The sequence below is a fragment of the Perissodus microlepis genome, chromosome 7 (genome assembly GCF_051167445.1).
Source record: "Perissodus microlepis isolate ML-2025 ecotype Zambia chromosome 7, ASM5116744v1, whole genome shotgun sequence".
NCBI lineage: Eukaryota > Metazoa > Chordata > Actinopteri > Cichliformes > Cichlidae > Perissodus > Perissodus microlepis.
Genome location: NC_140467.1, coordinates 4,619,772 through 4,634,042, shown reverse-complemented (window position 1 = coordinate 4,634,042; position 14,271 = coordinate 4,619,772). Strand labels below are relative to the sequence as shown.

At 41.3% G+C, this 14,271-nt stretch overlaps 1 protein-coding gene across 3 annotated transcripts; it reads left to right on the top strand.

The window, feature by feature from the left end:
* LOC146382350 (tyrosine-protein phosphatase non-receptor type 5-like) lies at positions 1-14,105 on the top strand. 3 transcript variants are annotated; one of them, XM_084932943.1, is made up of 14 exons: positions 2-380; positions 4,052-4,160; positions 5,498-5,771; positions 6,331-6,453; positions 6,590-6,682; positions 6,935-7,191; positions 7,325-7,517; positions 7,942-8,026; positions 8,317-8,396; positions 8,482-8,619; positions 8,702-8,812; positions 10,505-10,665; positions 10,917-11,030; positions 11,619-14,105. In XM_084932943.1, exons 3-14 carry the CDS (start codon positions 5,505-5,507, stop codon positions 11,710-11,712), a joined length of 1,716 nt encoding a protein of 571 aa, XP_084789069.1. In that variant the 5' UTR covers positions 2-380; positions 4,052-4,160; positions 5,498-5,504; the 3' UTR covers positions 11,713-14,105. The 3 variants fall into 3 exon arrangements, with proteins under 3 accessions (XP_084789071.1, XP_084789069.1, XP_084789070.1); XM_084932944.1 differs by lacking the exon at positions 2-380 and adding an exon at positions 416-569; XM_084932945.1 differs by lacking the exon at positions 8,482-8,619 and having other exon boundaries at positions 1-380.
* The last annotated feature ends 166 nt before the right edge of the window (positions 14,106-14,271 follow it).

The following is a 14,271-nucleotide window of genomic DNA, read 5'->3' as shown; positions in this document are numbered from 1 at the left end:
GCCAAGGCTACCGTACAGCCTCTTGCTGCATATACCTAGACGAAGCTGCCGCCTGTGGATCTCTCTCTCTCTCCTTCAGGATACAAACAAAAGAAAACCCATCAGACTTTCATACCTCTGTCTCTCTTTCTCTCACGGACACACAAACACACACACCCCTTACATTTGCACATTCTTGTTTTCCTAGGCTCACACGCGTCCTCTTACTCTCTGTGTCTCTCACTGTCGGTCTGTCTCCTTCTTACATGCAAACACACTCCTCCATCTCCCAGACAGAGAAGCAGTAAAGGGATTGGCGTGGTTCTTGGTGTTTGGCTCCTGGTGGTTTGGCTCACAGGGAGCAGAGCAGCAGATGGCGATGTGAAGACGGGCTCAGCCAGGTAAGAGGACTTATCCTAACCAGACTTAAGGCTGTGGTTGAGTGACTGTGACCGTTCCAGCCCTCCTCGCCTCTCCGCTGTCTCTCGCTCTTTCCCCCTGCGTGGCTGTATGACATGAGGTGAATACCAATTCCTCAGCAAAGCCCCTACGGTTTACATGGCCACTGCGCTTTCCTGTGCTGTAAAAAGGTAGGAGATGTGTGATGTAGGAGGTGTATATGTGCGTGTTTATTCTTAGATCATTGAAACTGATCATTTGCCAACAGGTTGGTCCGTCGATGGCGCTGTGTATTTTCCCTCTCGTTTATCACTCAAAGCTTGATTTCCTCTGTGTTGTATCATGTCTATGTGACAATGTGGGAGTTACCAGAGAGAGATGCAACAGTCCACCTCCCCGAGTGATTCATTACTAATCCATCCAGCTCTGCACTGTGTGGTCGCTCTAGCTCACCGTAGCCATGTACGTGATATGAATGGTGTTTTGTCTTAGTATGAATGACTGCCAGAGAATGCCATTCCTGCACTGGTGTTTTGATGCAGTGCAATCATGTAACACAATCTTTTGTCACCAAGAATCCAGATTTATCTCCAGCAGCCTGTAAATCAATTTGCTATGCAGCACATTTTAATTATTCATACAGTACAGCTTTGGCTGAATTGTAAGTTTATATGTGCCTTAATGAGATTTCTCTCCAAAAATACCCATGGAGCAGCTGCGAGCGATCCTGGGAGTGTATGTAAACAATAGAGCTGATTGATTATCTGTCTTTGTGATATACAAGAAAAGGCTGCAGGTTTGCTGGGCATTTCATTTTAAGGTCATTGCTGGCTTATGTGTGTATTAATATCAAGATTTTCTGTGTGTGTATGGGAGATAAAGGTTGATGAGGCTGGTCTTGGCCCTCGTGACTTTATCTCATGTTTCCATCTCATCATCACTTTCAGTAAGAGCTTCCTCTTACCTCGTCTCTCTGCCATATGAGCACTTCAGCAACACACTTGATACTCGCCCTTTATTCACTTTGATTCTCCTGGAAACAGGTTGTTCATTTTTTTAAATAACAGACTAAAAAAGCAGATTTGGACTTATTGTTTTTCCACACAGAGACGCTGGGAGCATCGGGAATATCCATTAAAGCGCACGCCAGCTGTCACCACTTTAATTCCCCCTGTTCCCGACAGTAGGAAAAAGCTATACACAGCTGGCAGCCCCCTTCTCATTTCTGGTCCTTGAGCCCTTCTGGGACAGAGGCAATAGGCATTTTGTATGGCCCACTTTTAGACTCCATTGGATGGTGGGTTCTTGAATGGATGCAGATCAATGGAAACAGTATGCGCATACTCTATTTGAAGACTGAGGGGGTGGTGTTTGTAAGACCCAAGGACAGTACACCTTCAATGAGGAATGAGGCTCAATCCATCATCAGGTTTGACCTATTTGCTTTAAATTCACTCGGCCTGAGCTCAATCCTCAGCTAAATGATTCTGATCTTTTTGGATTTATAATAAAATCTTTAATTTTCATTGTAAGCTCCTGAACCATCTGTGTTAATATATTTTATAGAAGCATCATACATCAGTTGAAACAAAGCTTTCTTTTCGAGAAATTTGCAAACATACCAGATATGACTGTGAAATGCAGATAAAATCATGCACAAAACAGCTGGAATGTGAACAGTAAATTGCTCTGGGTTGATGTTTTTGTTTGTGTTAAATGATTATAGTGTAAATGAAAAGCTTATCATAAACTTTCAGATTTTTTTATTCTATTATGAATAAATTCTATCTTCAGAACTGTAATTAAAATATACCTTTACATGTACATGCAACATGTTTGGAAACAGCATGCAATAAATATAATATAGCTGACCAGATATATACTTTTTATTCATCAGTTTAACTGAATCCAGTACACCGTGTCTTGCCTCAATTATTCCTGCATAGTACCCACTATTAAGACAGGAGTTGCAGCGAGTATTTTAATTCTCATCTGCAGACTACGCAAACATTCTGATGTATTTAGCGTGTAAAATTCACTAATGTTGGAGTAATGAGTAATGAATGAGTAGGAGAAGAGGACTTGTGACCTCAGGATTTCTGAGATCCCAGCGACTGCTTGGGTTAAATATACCAGACAGTTTGCCAAACAAGCGCTGAGACAAAGCAAGTAGCAGAAAAACAGAAATATTTACCTCAAAGAATAAAAGCAAAGAGAGGCTGATTTTTTTTTTCTTAGGGCAAACGTGAATGTTGTCACTGCTCTCCCAGTGCAGATGTGTGTTTGTGTTTTTCATTTTTCATGCGGGGTATCTGACAAAAGTCTGTGTATATGTGCGCGCGCACACACACACACGCGCTACAGTATGCTGGTTGCCACAGTTACCAAAACGCCAACCTCACTGCGTCATTGCTTCAGACAACCTTCACACAAAAAAAGAGTTGCTCTTCCTTCCATTCATCCCTTCATCCACTCTTCTACCTGTCCACCTATTGTTGAAAAATGGAACACATTGAAGCGCTCTTATACAACACAATCCATGCCTGTGTGTGTGTGTGTGTGTGTGTGTGTGTGTGTGTGTGTGTGTGTGTGTGTGTGTGTGTGTGTGTGTGTGTGTGTGTGTGTGTGTGTGTACTTAACATACGTGTGTATGTTGCATGTATGCACATTGCCATGGCTACAAGCCGGTCTAACTGGCGTCATCACTTCAAAACCACCTTCACAGCAAGCAAAGAGAGAAAGAAACGGACTCAAAGTGAACACACACACACACTAAGCTCCTGCTACTGGTGTGGTCTCATATTCCGCTGAGCACACCCCATTCGTTCAACAGGGTCCAGTGGCACATAAGGAGAGAGGGGGAGATGGTAGAGAGGAGAGGAGGGAAGAGGCTTGACTTCATCATGCATACTGATTCGACTGGAGCAATCTGAATGTATTTCTGAGGGTGTCTGCTTAGTCTGGCTTGAATCATCCCTGCCTCTTCGGGATGCAGAGAGAGGCAGGGAAAGAAAGAGTGGGGAAGAAATATTAACAGTTTACTGTGTCACCTTACATCACTATCCTCCCCTCATGAGCGCACAGCTGGGAGTCTACAAGGGTGCTACTCTGATCCATCATTAGAGAAAGCTGAATTATTAACCCTCTCTCAGTGTCTATCAATGTTACCAGTTGAATTTGTCACTCTACTGTCTATCATAGACTTTAAACAAATGGATGTATCCACCGTGTCATCGCTCATTGGTTCGTAAACTGATATTTTGATGCCCAAACTTGCATCTAGGAGGTGTAGGGCTCACACCACACAGACTCGGATAAATGGCACAAACTTCTGCGATTTAATTGTATTAACAATAGTCTGAAAGGTTCACTGCTTAAGTGGTAGTGTTAACATATCATATTATCAAGTGATCGTTTAAAATGGTCACACCGTGAACCACGTATAACCATGCAGGTGACTCATAAAACTGTATTTTTTGCACCAGTTTTGTATTATTTTGTACCATCCCATGGCTATTTGAGGAAGAGACACTTTCTTACTTGTTTGTTTGTTGTTTTTTTCTGCTCCAGAGGTTGGAGAGATTTGCATGTTTAGTACATCTGCAACAGCTTTATCATTTTGCTAACCTTAACTTTGAATGTAAGCCCTGAGCTACTGTCTTGTGTCTTTTAGAATTGACTCTGCCTCACAATGGCTGACTGTGACCGGATGCCCCAGGATACAGGTTTTACCTTGATCATGTGATGTGACTCCCCTGCCAGTTCGTTGCCATCTCTCATAGGTCAGTCATTTGACTTTATTGACCTTTGATGTTAGAAAACACACAACGCATTGTCTTTGTGTTTAGATCGTGGCACGATGTGTTGCTTCTTGAGGTCTTTTATCTTGCTTCGACTCTTTAAGGGATTTCTTGATTCATCAGATCTGCCAGTAATCAGGCCTGAGTATGTTTAGTGAAACTGAACTCAGCTTTCAAAACAATGTGGTTAGTTACAGTTAATTCATGATTAAACAGGAGGGGCAATCACTGTGTTACACAGGACCAGGTAGGCTTGGATAACTTTTCTCCCTTAATCAATGAAATCATCATTTAAAAACTGCATTTTGTATTTACCCTGCTTATATTTGACTCTGATAATAACATTGTTTTGATTATCTGAAACATGTGACAATATCTATATATCTGTATCTATCTATTTCTATCTATATCTATATATCTATATATAGATATAGATATCTATCTATCTATCTAAATATATATATATATATATATATATATATACATATACATATACATATATTGAAAGTGCTGAGCGGAAAAGAGCTTTGAATACACTGCTGACTGTGTGTGTGTGACTGTGTTGTCAGTAGATGATAATGCTCAGGACGGATGAGAGGGATGAGAGCCACTCTGTTGCCAAGGTGACGGACAGGGCTGTAAACACGCTACCCCTGACTCATTTCTCCACAATGGAGCCTCTCTCTCTCTCTCTGTCAAATTCACACACACACACACACACACACACACACACACACACACACACACACACACGATGGAGTCCAATCTAAGGGAGACAAGAGGATCCGGAGATGAGAGCCACTCTGTGCTGCTTAGCTGTACATTTGAATAGACCTGCAGAATAAACGCAACCCTTTTTGTCATATACACGCTCATTTAGAACCACACATTAGACACACGCAATGTGACAAACACAGATAGCACATACTTGAAATGAAAATCAGCATGTAGTCCCAGTGTGGCTGAAAATTATGGCCTCGACATTTTATTGTACACAAAAGCAGAAAAATCGCAAACAAGTTGTAAGTACAGAAGAACATCTGCATGTTAGCATCTGTATGTTTCAAACACCAGGTACTGTAGGTGTTTCAGAGTCTAAGATCCTATCAAAGATCTCCAAAGTATAAGTAAATGTGTTGCCATTTGTCTACATTTTTAAAGGGTTAAAAACTGGAGTTTGTATTTGATGGGATGATTTTCAGATAATGGCACACATAAAACCGAACACCTAATGATAAACACGTGTAAACTAAATGCATTTAAAATCTGATTTATAACATATGAAAGGCCTTTTAACACAAAGGAACCTCGTTCAACAGGGGCATCATGACCCGTCGGCTGAGTAGCTCCACTCGTTCCCACACCGAGGACTCCATCTTCCTGAGGCCTGATGAGGATCCCGTTTGGCTAGACGAGCCCACAAAGACTGAAAAAATTGGCGACGGAGCCCTTAAAAAAGACAGGCTCCTAGAATGTAAAGATGGAACCGCTGAGGGCCAAAACCCCCAAGAGGAAGTGTTTTTACGCAAGGTGTACACACTGGTGATTGAACTCCACTGCTGGGCAGCACTGTTTATCACTTCCCAAATCTTGGTATGTGTTCCAGGCTCTCTATTATCTGCTTTTAATCAGAGTAAGTTTTTAGGTCGTCTTTGGGTTTCAGCTGCAATATCCGCCTTGCAAATGACACGTCAACACTTAAGCTTGAGGTTTTCTTTCAGCTTGACCTTTAATTTTCCACAGTGGTTTATCTTTTCATATGTATGATTGCATTTTCATATTTGCTTCAAGTGCTTCAGGCTTGGAAAATACTTTTTCTGGGGGTGGGTAGATGAGGCTAAAATTTGACACCTCTTCACCATTAATTCCCTCTTCCTGTTTCCGTCTATTGTTGACTTCATGTTTGATTCATTTAAACAGAAAAAAGGACAGGTGCAACATTACCATAAGTAAATAAAAGAGCCTCGTAAATGCAGCCACGATTATGACACTAGACTCTATGTGGACAATTTACATATTTTTTATGCCTGTGTAATGGTCCATCTTCTTTTCTTTTCTGCTCGCTTTTCACCTGAGAATGGCTGCAGTCCGATTTCCAGTGCATGAATGACTGGAGCGGTGACAATCTGCCTTCCTTCTTCTCTCCTCCCAGGGGTACTGGATATTTTTTGTGGTGGATGGAAATGGGCTACTCTCTTCCATCTACAAAGCCCTGCAGGTCATTGACTTCTACCTGGGGTTTATCTTACCCTGCCACCCTATTTTTGGAACGGATGTAAGTATCAATCCTAGATGTGGCTGACAGCTTTTAAGTCTGGGTGGAGAATAAACAGCTGTTTAACAGGATGTGAAGCACTCAACTATGTCTGACTAACTCATTCTCTCTCTCTGTGTTTCCCTTTATTGGCCAGTCAGTGGTGATGAGGGATGTGGTAAACACCACAGAGCACAATTGGATTGTTCATGCCACTGCAGGCATCGGTGTGGCCATCTGTGTAGTCATGGTAAAACACTGGCTGGATCCTTTATTTTAAGCTCTATTTTTATGCAAACATTTCACAATTTTGGTCATTTCAGCATGAATTTAATGCATGATGCATGCTGAATTGGTGTTATTTGCTATAAAGAAGGAAAATAATCGAAAAAGGAAACAAGATCGATTGAATCGGTTGTTTCTTAACGTAGCGACCTGTTGTTGTGTGTTTGATTGATTTACTTATTGACTGCTTCTTTCTTGTCTTCTTTTCTATCCTTAGATCATCCACCTGGTGTGCAAGTGGCATTATGGCTCTGGCTTGTGGTCATCAGGAACTGTGTCGAGGGACATTGGTGATCGACGTCAGTCTGTGAGCCGTCAGCCCTCTTTCACCTTGTCAGAGTGGACAGATGCCCAGGAGGATCTGATAGACCTGGACCCGGTGCCCCAGACTCCAGTATTTGATATAGGTGCAGATACCAGGACGGAGGGAGATGCTGCCACCCTTACTGTCACACCAGTGGGGCTTCAGGAGAGGTTAGAAAAGAGCATCCAGCAGGTGGAAATGTTTGCATTTATGTTTGTTTTTCTTCCAGCAGGGAGACTCACACTTTATTCATTCATTTGTAATGCAGATATATGCATTTGTCTGACTGTCTGAATAAAACAGGAGAGGCTCCAATGTTTCCCTGACCTTGGACATGTGCACACCAGGCTGCACAGAGCCCTATGGCTACGGAGCCCAACTTTCTCCAAGAGACCAGTCGGCCCAGGAGTATCTCCGACAGGGAACGCACGTCCTGACCCCTGCCATGCTACACACAAGGGCCATGGACGACCAGAGCCTGCAGGCTGAGTTTTATGTGAGTGCAGCAACAGTAGCTCAGCCACCTACGTTCTCGAGATTAATATGAAATGAACAGAGACTCACCGGAAAAGACGTACACGCACACACAGATGCAGCCACACACACCGATCGGTGCTCTGCACACGCCCGTAAGCTTTTCTACTTTCTGTTAGTGGGCGGAAGATGGAGGGATGCAAGCATTTTTTTTCTTTTTGCATACAAAAACCCACAGAAAATTCTTGTGTCTGTTAGGAAGAAGGATGCGCGTTCAGGATCACACACACACACTAATACAGCAATGGTTGAGTGTGAGAGGCTGTGAATGACTTCACATGTTTAATATTATTTCCTCACCGTTTGGTTGTTATATAGAAGGTAACTTTTGGACTTCCCCATTTCTTCACTTTCAGTTGCCTTCATTGTTCTGTGTCCATTGGCAGGAAACTCCCATGAACTTTGTGGACCCTAAGGAGTACAATTACCCAGGGCTGGTGAGAAAGAATCGCTACAAAACAATTTTGCCCAGTAAGTAGAGCTGTAACACAAGCTAGTGACATCAGTTACTATAAACGTAATATTGAGGTAGCAATTTTTAAAACTATTTTTATGCTGATTATCTTAAATAATTTTGCATCCTCTTTCACTTTAATGCTAAAATGTGTTTGCAAGACATCAAATTTCCAGTATTTATGTTCACAATGACACACATAAGGGTGCAACCCTTTTGTATCACTGAGCTGTAGGATGAGATACAGAATGAACGAATGTGTAATCAGCTCCCTTTCTCATGATAATGTCACATTGTCCACCTGCAGACACGCACAGCAGAGTGATCTTGAAGTCACAGGATGAAGAAGATTTTCTTTCTACCTATATCAACGCTAATTATCTCAAAGTAAGTTCAAATGCACTCTGATGCAGCGATTTGTTATGGCTTTGATATGTAATGGTAGCAAAACAACGAGTGTGTGCATGTGCAGGGTTATGGGGGCGAGGAGCGTGCATACATTGCTACCCAGGGTCCCACTGTGAACACAGTGGGGGATTTATGGAGGATGGTGTGGCAAGAGAGGACCCCAATCATAGTGATGATCACCAACCTGGAGGAGAAGAATGAGGTAACTGTTCAAAGGATTTTTTGATAAATGTTCCTAAATATTAACCAGCTATATTATCTGCTGTGTCTATTGTTTCTTGTAGAAATGTGCTGAGTACTGGCCCGAGGACACTGTGACACACGAAGGCATCGAAATCACTGTGGTCAAGGTGACCCAGGAGGATGACTACAGTCTGAGGGTGTTTACTCTGAAGGTAACCGACAGAGAATGCATTAATATGTGAAATACAAAGGGTGAACCACAACAACACCACTTTAATGTTTTAGCTTCAAGTAATGCCAAAAAGCTGTTTGCCTCTAATGATATGCATACATGAAAATGGAAACAACCTTATACAGAGGTGGATGGGTGGGTGGGGGGATGGGGTTACAGTGGTGGATGCTCATGTTAAGCGTGGCCAAAGTTTCATTTAGGTCAACATATGTAAAACTAATCCCGGTGAGCCAAAAGCTCAGGTCTGCTCGAGACAGATGTCAAATGGAGTGGATATCCCTAATACGGTCTCAGGCACAGGTCTGGCTGTGAGCACATAAGCCCCACCCATCTGCTGTTCACATGTTCTGTTTGCAAGAGGCAGCAAATCAGAAGAAAGTTGACCTAAAGGGATGACAGAATGGTGCACAAAGAAATAAGTGAACTAAACAAAAACATAGAACTAGTTACAAGTTATTTTAATTTTTTTTCTGGTGCTCATACTGTCAAATATATGAATTAAAACAAAACTAAGGGTTCACAGCCAGGTTCTTAACATGTAATTAGGAACAGAAGTGTGCAAGTTAAACCCTGCGATCTGTATGCTACTGTGCTTAAAGCAGTAAAGGCTTTCATGAGCAGGTAACATCAGAAAGCCTCTGTATCATTGTCCTGAATGTTGCCTTGATAAACTTTAGAATTCATTTTCCTCTCTCTTGGCCCAAAGGTGATAAGCCGTGGCAAAGTTCACAATCCTGCATGTGGCTAATTCCAAAGGATTACCCACCTTTACTTTATATGTTATCTGGGTTAGCAGACGTCTTTCCACGTAACACCCTAAAAATTTTTAAAAGTGTGCTTTATGTTATATTCAAAGTGGAAATTTCTCTAAAGATATGTTACATTTTTGTTTTTATTCTTTCAATCTAAGGCACTTAAATTAAATTTCATCCCTTGGGTGCCAATTTAAATTCAGATGTTAGATGTGGATCAGAACTATCTGCATGGCTACAATATCACCCATAAATCCGTGCGTTTTAATTAGCTACTTTTACCTGCATCTGCTGATACGTATGTGCACGATTAAATGCACTGTTTACATGATGATCCCTCGATTAATGTCACAAAAACACTGCAGAAGATTATTATTTTGTGTTCCCGACTCAACAAAAACATGTTACAGTAAGTGTTTCTAAAAATATGTGTATCAAACAGTCATATTTTATCCAGTAATTTATCACAACAGATATGGGTGTTGGAAGGTGGTTCGCTCAACGCTCCATTCATGTGTTCATGATGGGTGCTTTATTTTTAATTTCAGGTCATGGTGGCATCGGCACTTAGCAAACAAAACAAGATAATTCAGTAAATGCAGCCTGCATCCGATTGCTAAGCACCAGGGGATCATTATGTAACTGCACTGAGTTAAAAGCTTGTTGATTATTCATCTCCTCTGGTTATGTTGTTTATCTATAGGATTCATAATTATTGGTAGACTGACATTCAGAAATTTGTTTATGCTCAGTACAGACCAGGACAAATAGTCTGCTTTTGTACAATCTCTATTTTTAATGTTTATTCTGCGTTCACTACTAAACCAAGGCAACTGTTTGGTCAAGCATGAAGAGCAACAGGTGTTCTCTGTGTGCTTGGTATAATGACATCTGTGTCACTGTCTGTGTGCATGCACCAGTGCGGGGAAGAGGAGCGCACTCTGCGGCAGTACTGGTACACTTCCTGGCCTGATCAGAAGACCCCAGACAAGGCTCCACCCCTGCTGGAGCTGGTGCAGGAAGTGGAAAGGGCCCGTGAGAAAGCCCTGCCCTCCAGTGGCCCTATAATTGTCCACTGCAGGTACAGGGCTAAAGCAACTTGTTTGTAATATTGGGAGCATGAAAGATTTCATATTTAGAAGATAAAGCCATCTTTAGTTTTATATTACAGTATCTTGTTTTGCTGGTTTTTCTCACTGTACAAATCAAAATCCACTTCAGTATATGTATTCCCTTATTTTAAGTTCCTCGATTTATGGTGCCTTCACTGAAATTGAAATTTCAGTGAATACAAAAATCCAACGCATTACTTCTCCAACTTTTTCTTTACAGTGCTGGAATTGGTCGAACTGGCTGCTTCATTGCCACCTCCATCCTGTGCAAGCAGCTGAGGACTGAGGGTGTAGTTGACATCCTGAGAACCACCTGCCAGCTCCGTCTGGACAGGTGAGATATGCTTAGAGCTCTTATCTGTGGTCGTGCCTATCTTTAGTTCTGGCATAAAAGCTCAGCTGACGTAGTTTGATTTAGTTCCAAAAAGAAGGTCACCAAACCTTCTTCTAAATTATCTCTCCCTCCATCCGTCTTGTGCTTATTCAATTCAGGACCGGGTCAGGGATCTTAAAATTATAGTCCATTAATTACACACTTCAAAAAACCATGCATGGTTCTGTGAGTGTTAAAGGAAATGATTACCTTTACTCACTTTTGAGTCAGAAAACAACAAGCATGGGTGCTACTAGTAATGTTATTTATGTGAGGTACAATCCCAGCCGGCCATCAAGCACATTAGAACACCCACAATGAAAGCAGTCATTATTAGTGTTATTGGATACATCTGAGTTTAATAAGTCAAGATGTCATGGCTAATGTATTTCATTCATTGTTTGAAAAAATGTGATAAACATTTTATTTTTTGCTGGAGCTGATAAACAAATGTTGACTTTAAACAAAATTTTTCCATTTAATTTTGTTATATAATTACTATGTGAAGTGTTAGATTTAATGCTATCTCTTTGTGTGTGTGTTTTTCAGGGGTGGCATGATACAGACGTGTGAGCAGTACCAGTTTGTGCATCACGTCCTGAGCTTGTATGAGAAGCAGCTTTCTCAAACTGCTGAGGAATAGATGGAGCACAACAGCCACACCCAGACCGAGACACACCACTGTACACGTAACCGCCTCAGGTGGTATGCACCACTGTACCTAACATCATCTCAATCTCACCCTTTAACAAGTTCAAACCATGTTATTCTCTTCACTCAAGGCAGGGTCACTCAAACAGAACTGAATCTGTGCTAATTGTGCGTGGTTGAGTAGAACAAATATAGAGGAGGTGTGATTTGAGATAACTCACCTGAAAATAGTAGTAACGCAGTCCCATCGATCCACATGTTCTTGATAAGTTGAAGCAGTCACACCTAAAATAATCCAAGCCAGCACTCTCGCCTTCATTTCATTTGCACTGCTAAGGTTTCCATCACACCACTGCACATTAGTCTCCGTCATCGAGGCCTTGTTTTGCACTTGGTCTAAAACAGCTTCCTCGTGTAATGATTGTACAGTTATCGAAAGGTTAGACTGGAAGTGAAGTATAATCAGATCGCCTGCAGTGGTGTGACTTACCTGTAAGGAAATGAAAGAAAGTATGTGTTGACAATAAGGGCCCTTTACAGTATAAGTGCCAGCATCGTTTAAATCTACAGAGATAATCAAATGCCAGCCTAATATTTAACTATACTGATATAAAAGTTCATATGAAATGTAAAAGTAAATGACGTCTAGCCTTTTCTCTCAATTTCAATGTAAAAAAAAAAAAAATCATTACAGAAGGCCTGTCTCAACTTTTGCTGCATTCAAGAGTCACCTCATCTTCAGGTTGCATGGTGCTAAGTGTTCATTAAAGGCATGTGCAATGTTATGGAACATAGGAATGTATAACGATTAGGTTATTAACTAACTAATTAGGATTTCTGTGCAATCTACAGTATTACAGTTTTACCATGCTGCCTGTGCAGTCCTCATGGCTCATGATGTTTACAGTAAACAACTTCTGCATTAAGGCCACATAGACGTTAACTCAGAGGCGTCACAGAGACAGGGATACTGAGGGGACAGAGGCCAGAAATAGAATCACACCATTAGAAAAATCAATGCAGGAGCTCCGGAGAATCCATTGTGCACAATCGACGTTTCCAGTGACACACACGGGAGGATGTAATGAAGAGGAAAGCAAAAAAAAAAAAAAAAAAGTTGCATAAACAATACACCATAAACATAAGGATATTCTTGTAAATGTCCAATTTTCTATCATGAAGCTTGTTGCCCTCAGAGTTTCAAGTTCTGCAATGCCTCTGCTTTAAACAGTAGCTTGAACACATCTGTGAAGTAAGAAGCCCATGATTGTTGTATAGACAGGCCAGGCCTAATCTGTATGAAGCACAATAGACCAACAAAGGTTGTCTCTCCGATGTTCAGCTGTAAAAGTTCTTTTTTCTGTATTGTGTTTTGATTGTGTTGAGTTTAATGGATTGCATGTGCTGTATGGGACTCCATAGGTCCACAATCAAAGCGACGTGATTGGTTGTCCTGCTTTTTGTTGTGTAAAAGGGTTTAAGCCTATTATTATTGCTTGCTCTCGGCCAATGCTTTTGATACAGTTTGCTTTTGTGAAACCAACCAGAGATATTTTTAGAACATTTTGATACAATCCTTTCGAGTAGATGCCTTGTGTATATTTCCGTTTACACCATGATGGAATGTAGCTCATACTGTGGATCAAACCATCGGTTTATATTGCAAGATTTAACGGAACAAAATGTGACAACTACCTAAGTTACCTTACAGTACAGAAGATAAATAGATTATGTTCAGTCTTCAGTATTATTACTTTAGGTCTTTAGGCTTTGCTTTAATATGCTTTGCTTTCTGTGTACGTTTTTATCGTTTTCTTGGAGAATTTTACCTCAGACTGAGTTTTCACACAGTCCCCACTCTATTCTATCTGTGACTCGAGGCCACTCTCAGTTGACAACACGAGAAATAATCGCTATGTGTAAGGCAGCTAAAACAGTGAAGACAGTTTTCTACAAAAAGTCAAACAACTTCTATCTTGACTATCATGACGCTTCAGATCAGTGGCCCCGGACGTTATCAGAGGATGAACTTACCAGAGTGGGCTCGGACCGCTTTATAAATAAGACATCAGCCGGGAGAATATAACTGCCAAAATGACCTTTTACAGCAGCACCTGGTTGAGACAGACAAGAAAGGCTACAGTGTATTGTCAGGCATGTGACATAATCCTCTGATAATCTCCAGTCTACTTGATTGAAAAGCTTCTATTTTGAGTGTTTGTTGTCCGTGCTTACTTGGCCTTCTTCTGAAGATCAAAATGGGGATGACTTAATAGCCAAACAGTCAGACGTACAACCAACCAGCAATCAGTATTCCTCTCCTCTGCTACAGTATCGCTTTAAGTTGTGACTTTTTGCATCCAAATAAAGATAGATTTTCATGAATTTGTGTTGTTGTTTTTTTAGAGTTACTCTGTCCTGATCATCTGATCAGTCTTTTTTACCACCCCCTTTGGTTTCATGCTGACAGGCTGCAATCGCACACGTTCACCGCTAGGGGTCAGTATATGCGATCTAATGACACACATTGCCAAACCTCCCTGCAGTCAAC

What these genes read in the sequence shown, in the direction of transcription:
- LOC146382350 (XM_084932943.1), top strand. Translation starts at nt 5,505, where the DNA reads ATGACCCGTCGGCTGAGTAGCTCCACTCGTTCCCACACCGAGGACTCC. An exon ending in TTATCACTTCCCAAATCTTG is followed by an intron (nt 5,772 to 6,330) that starts GTATGTGTTCCA and finishes CTCTCCTCCCAG; the next exon opens with GGGTACTGGATATTTTTTGT. An exon ending in GCCTGCAGGCTGAGTTTTAT is followed by an intron (nt 7,518 to 7,941) that starts GTGAGTGCAGCA and finishes GTCCATTGGCAG; the next exon opens with GAAACTCCCATGAACTTTGT.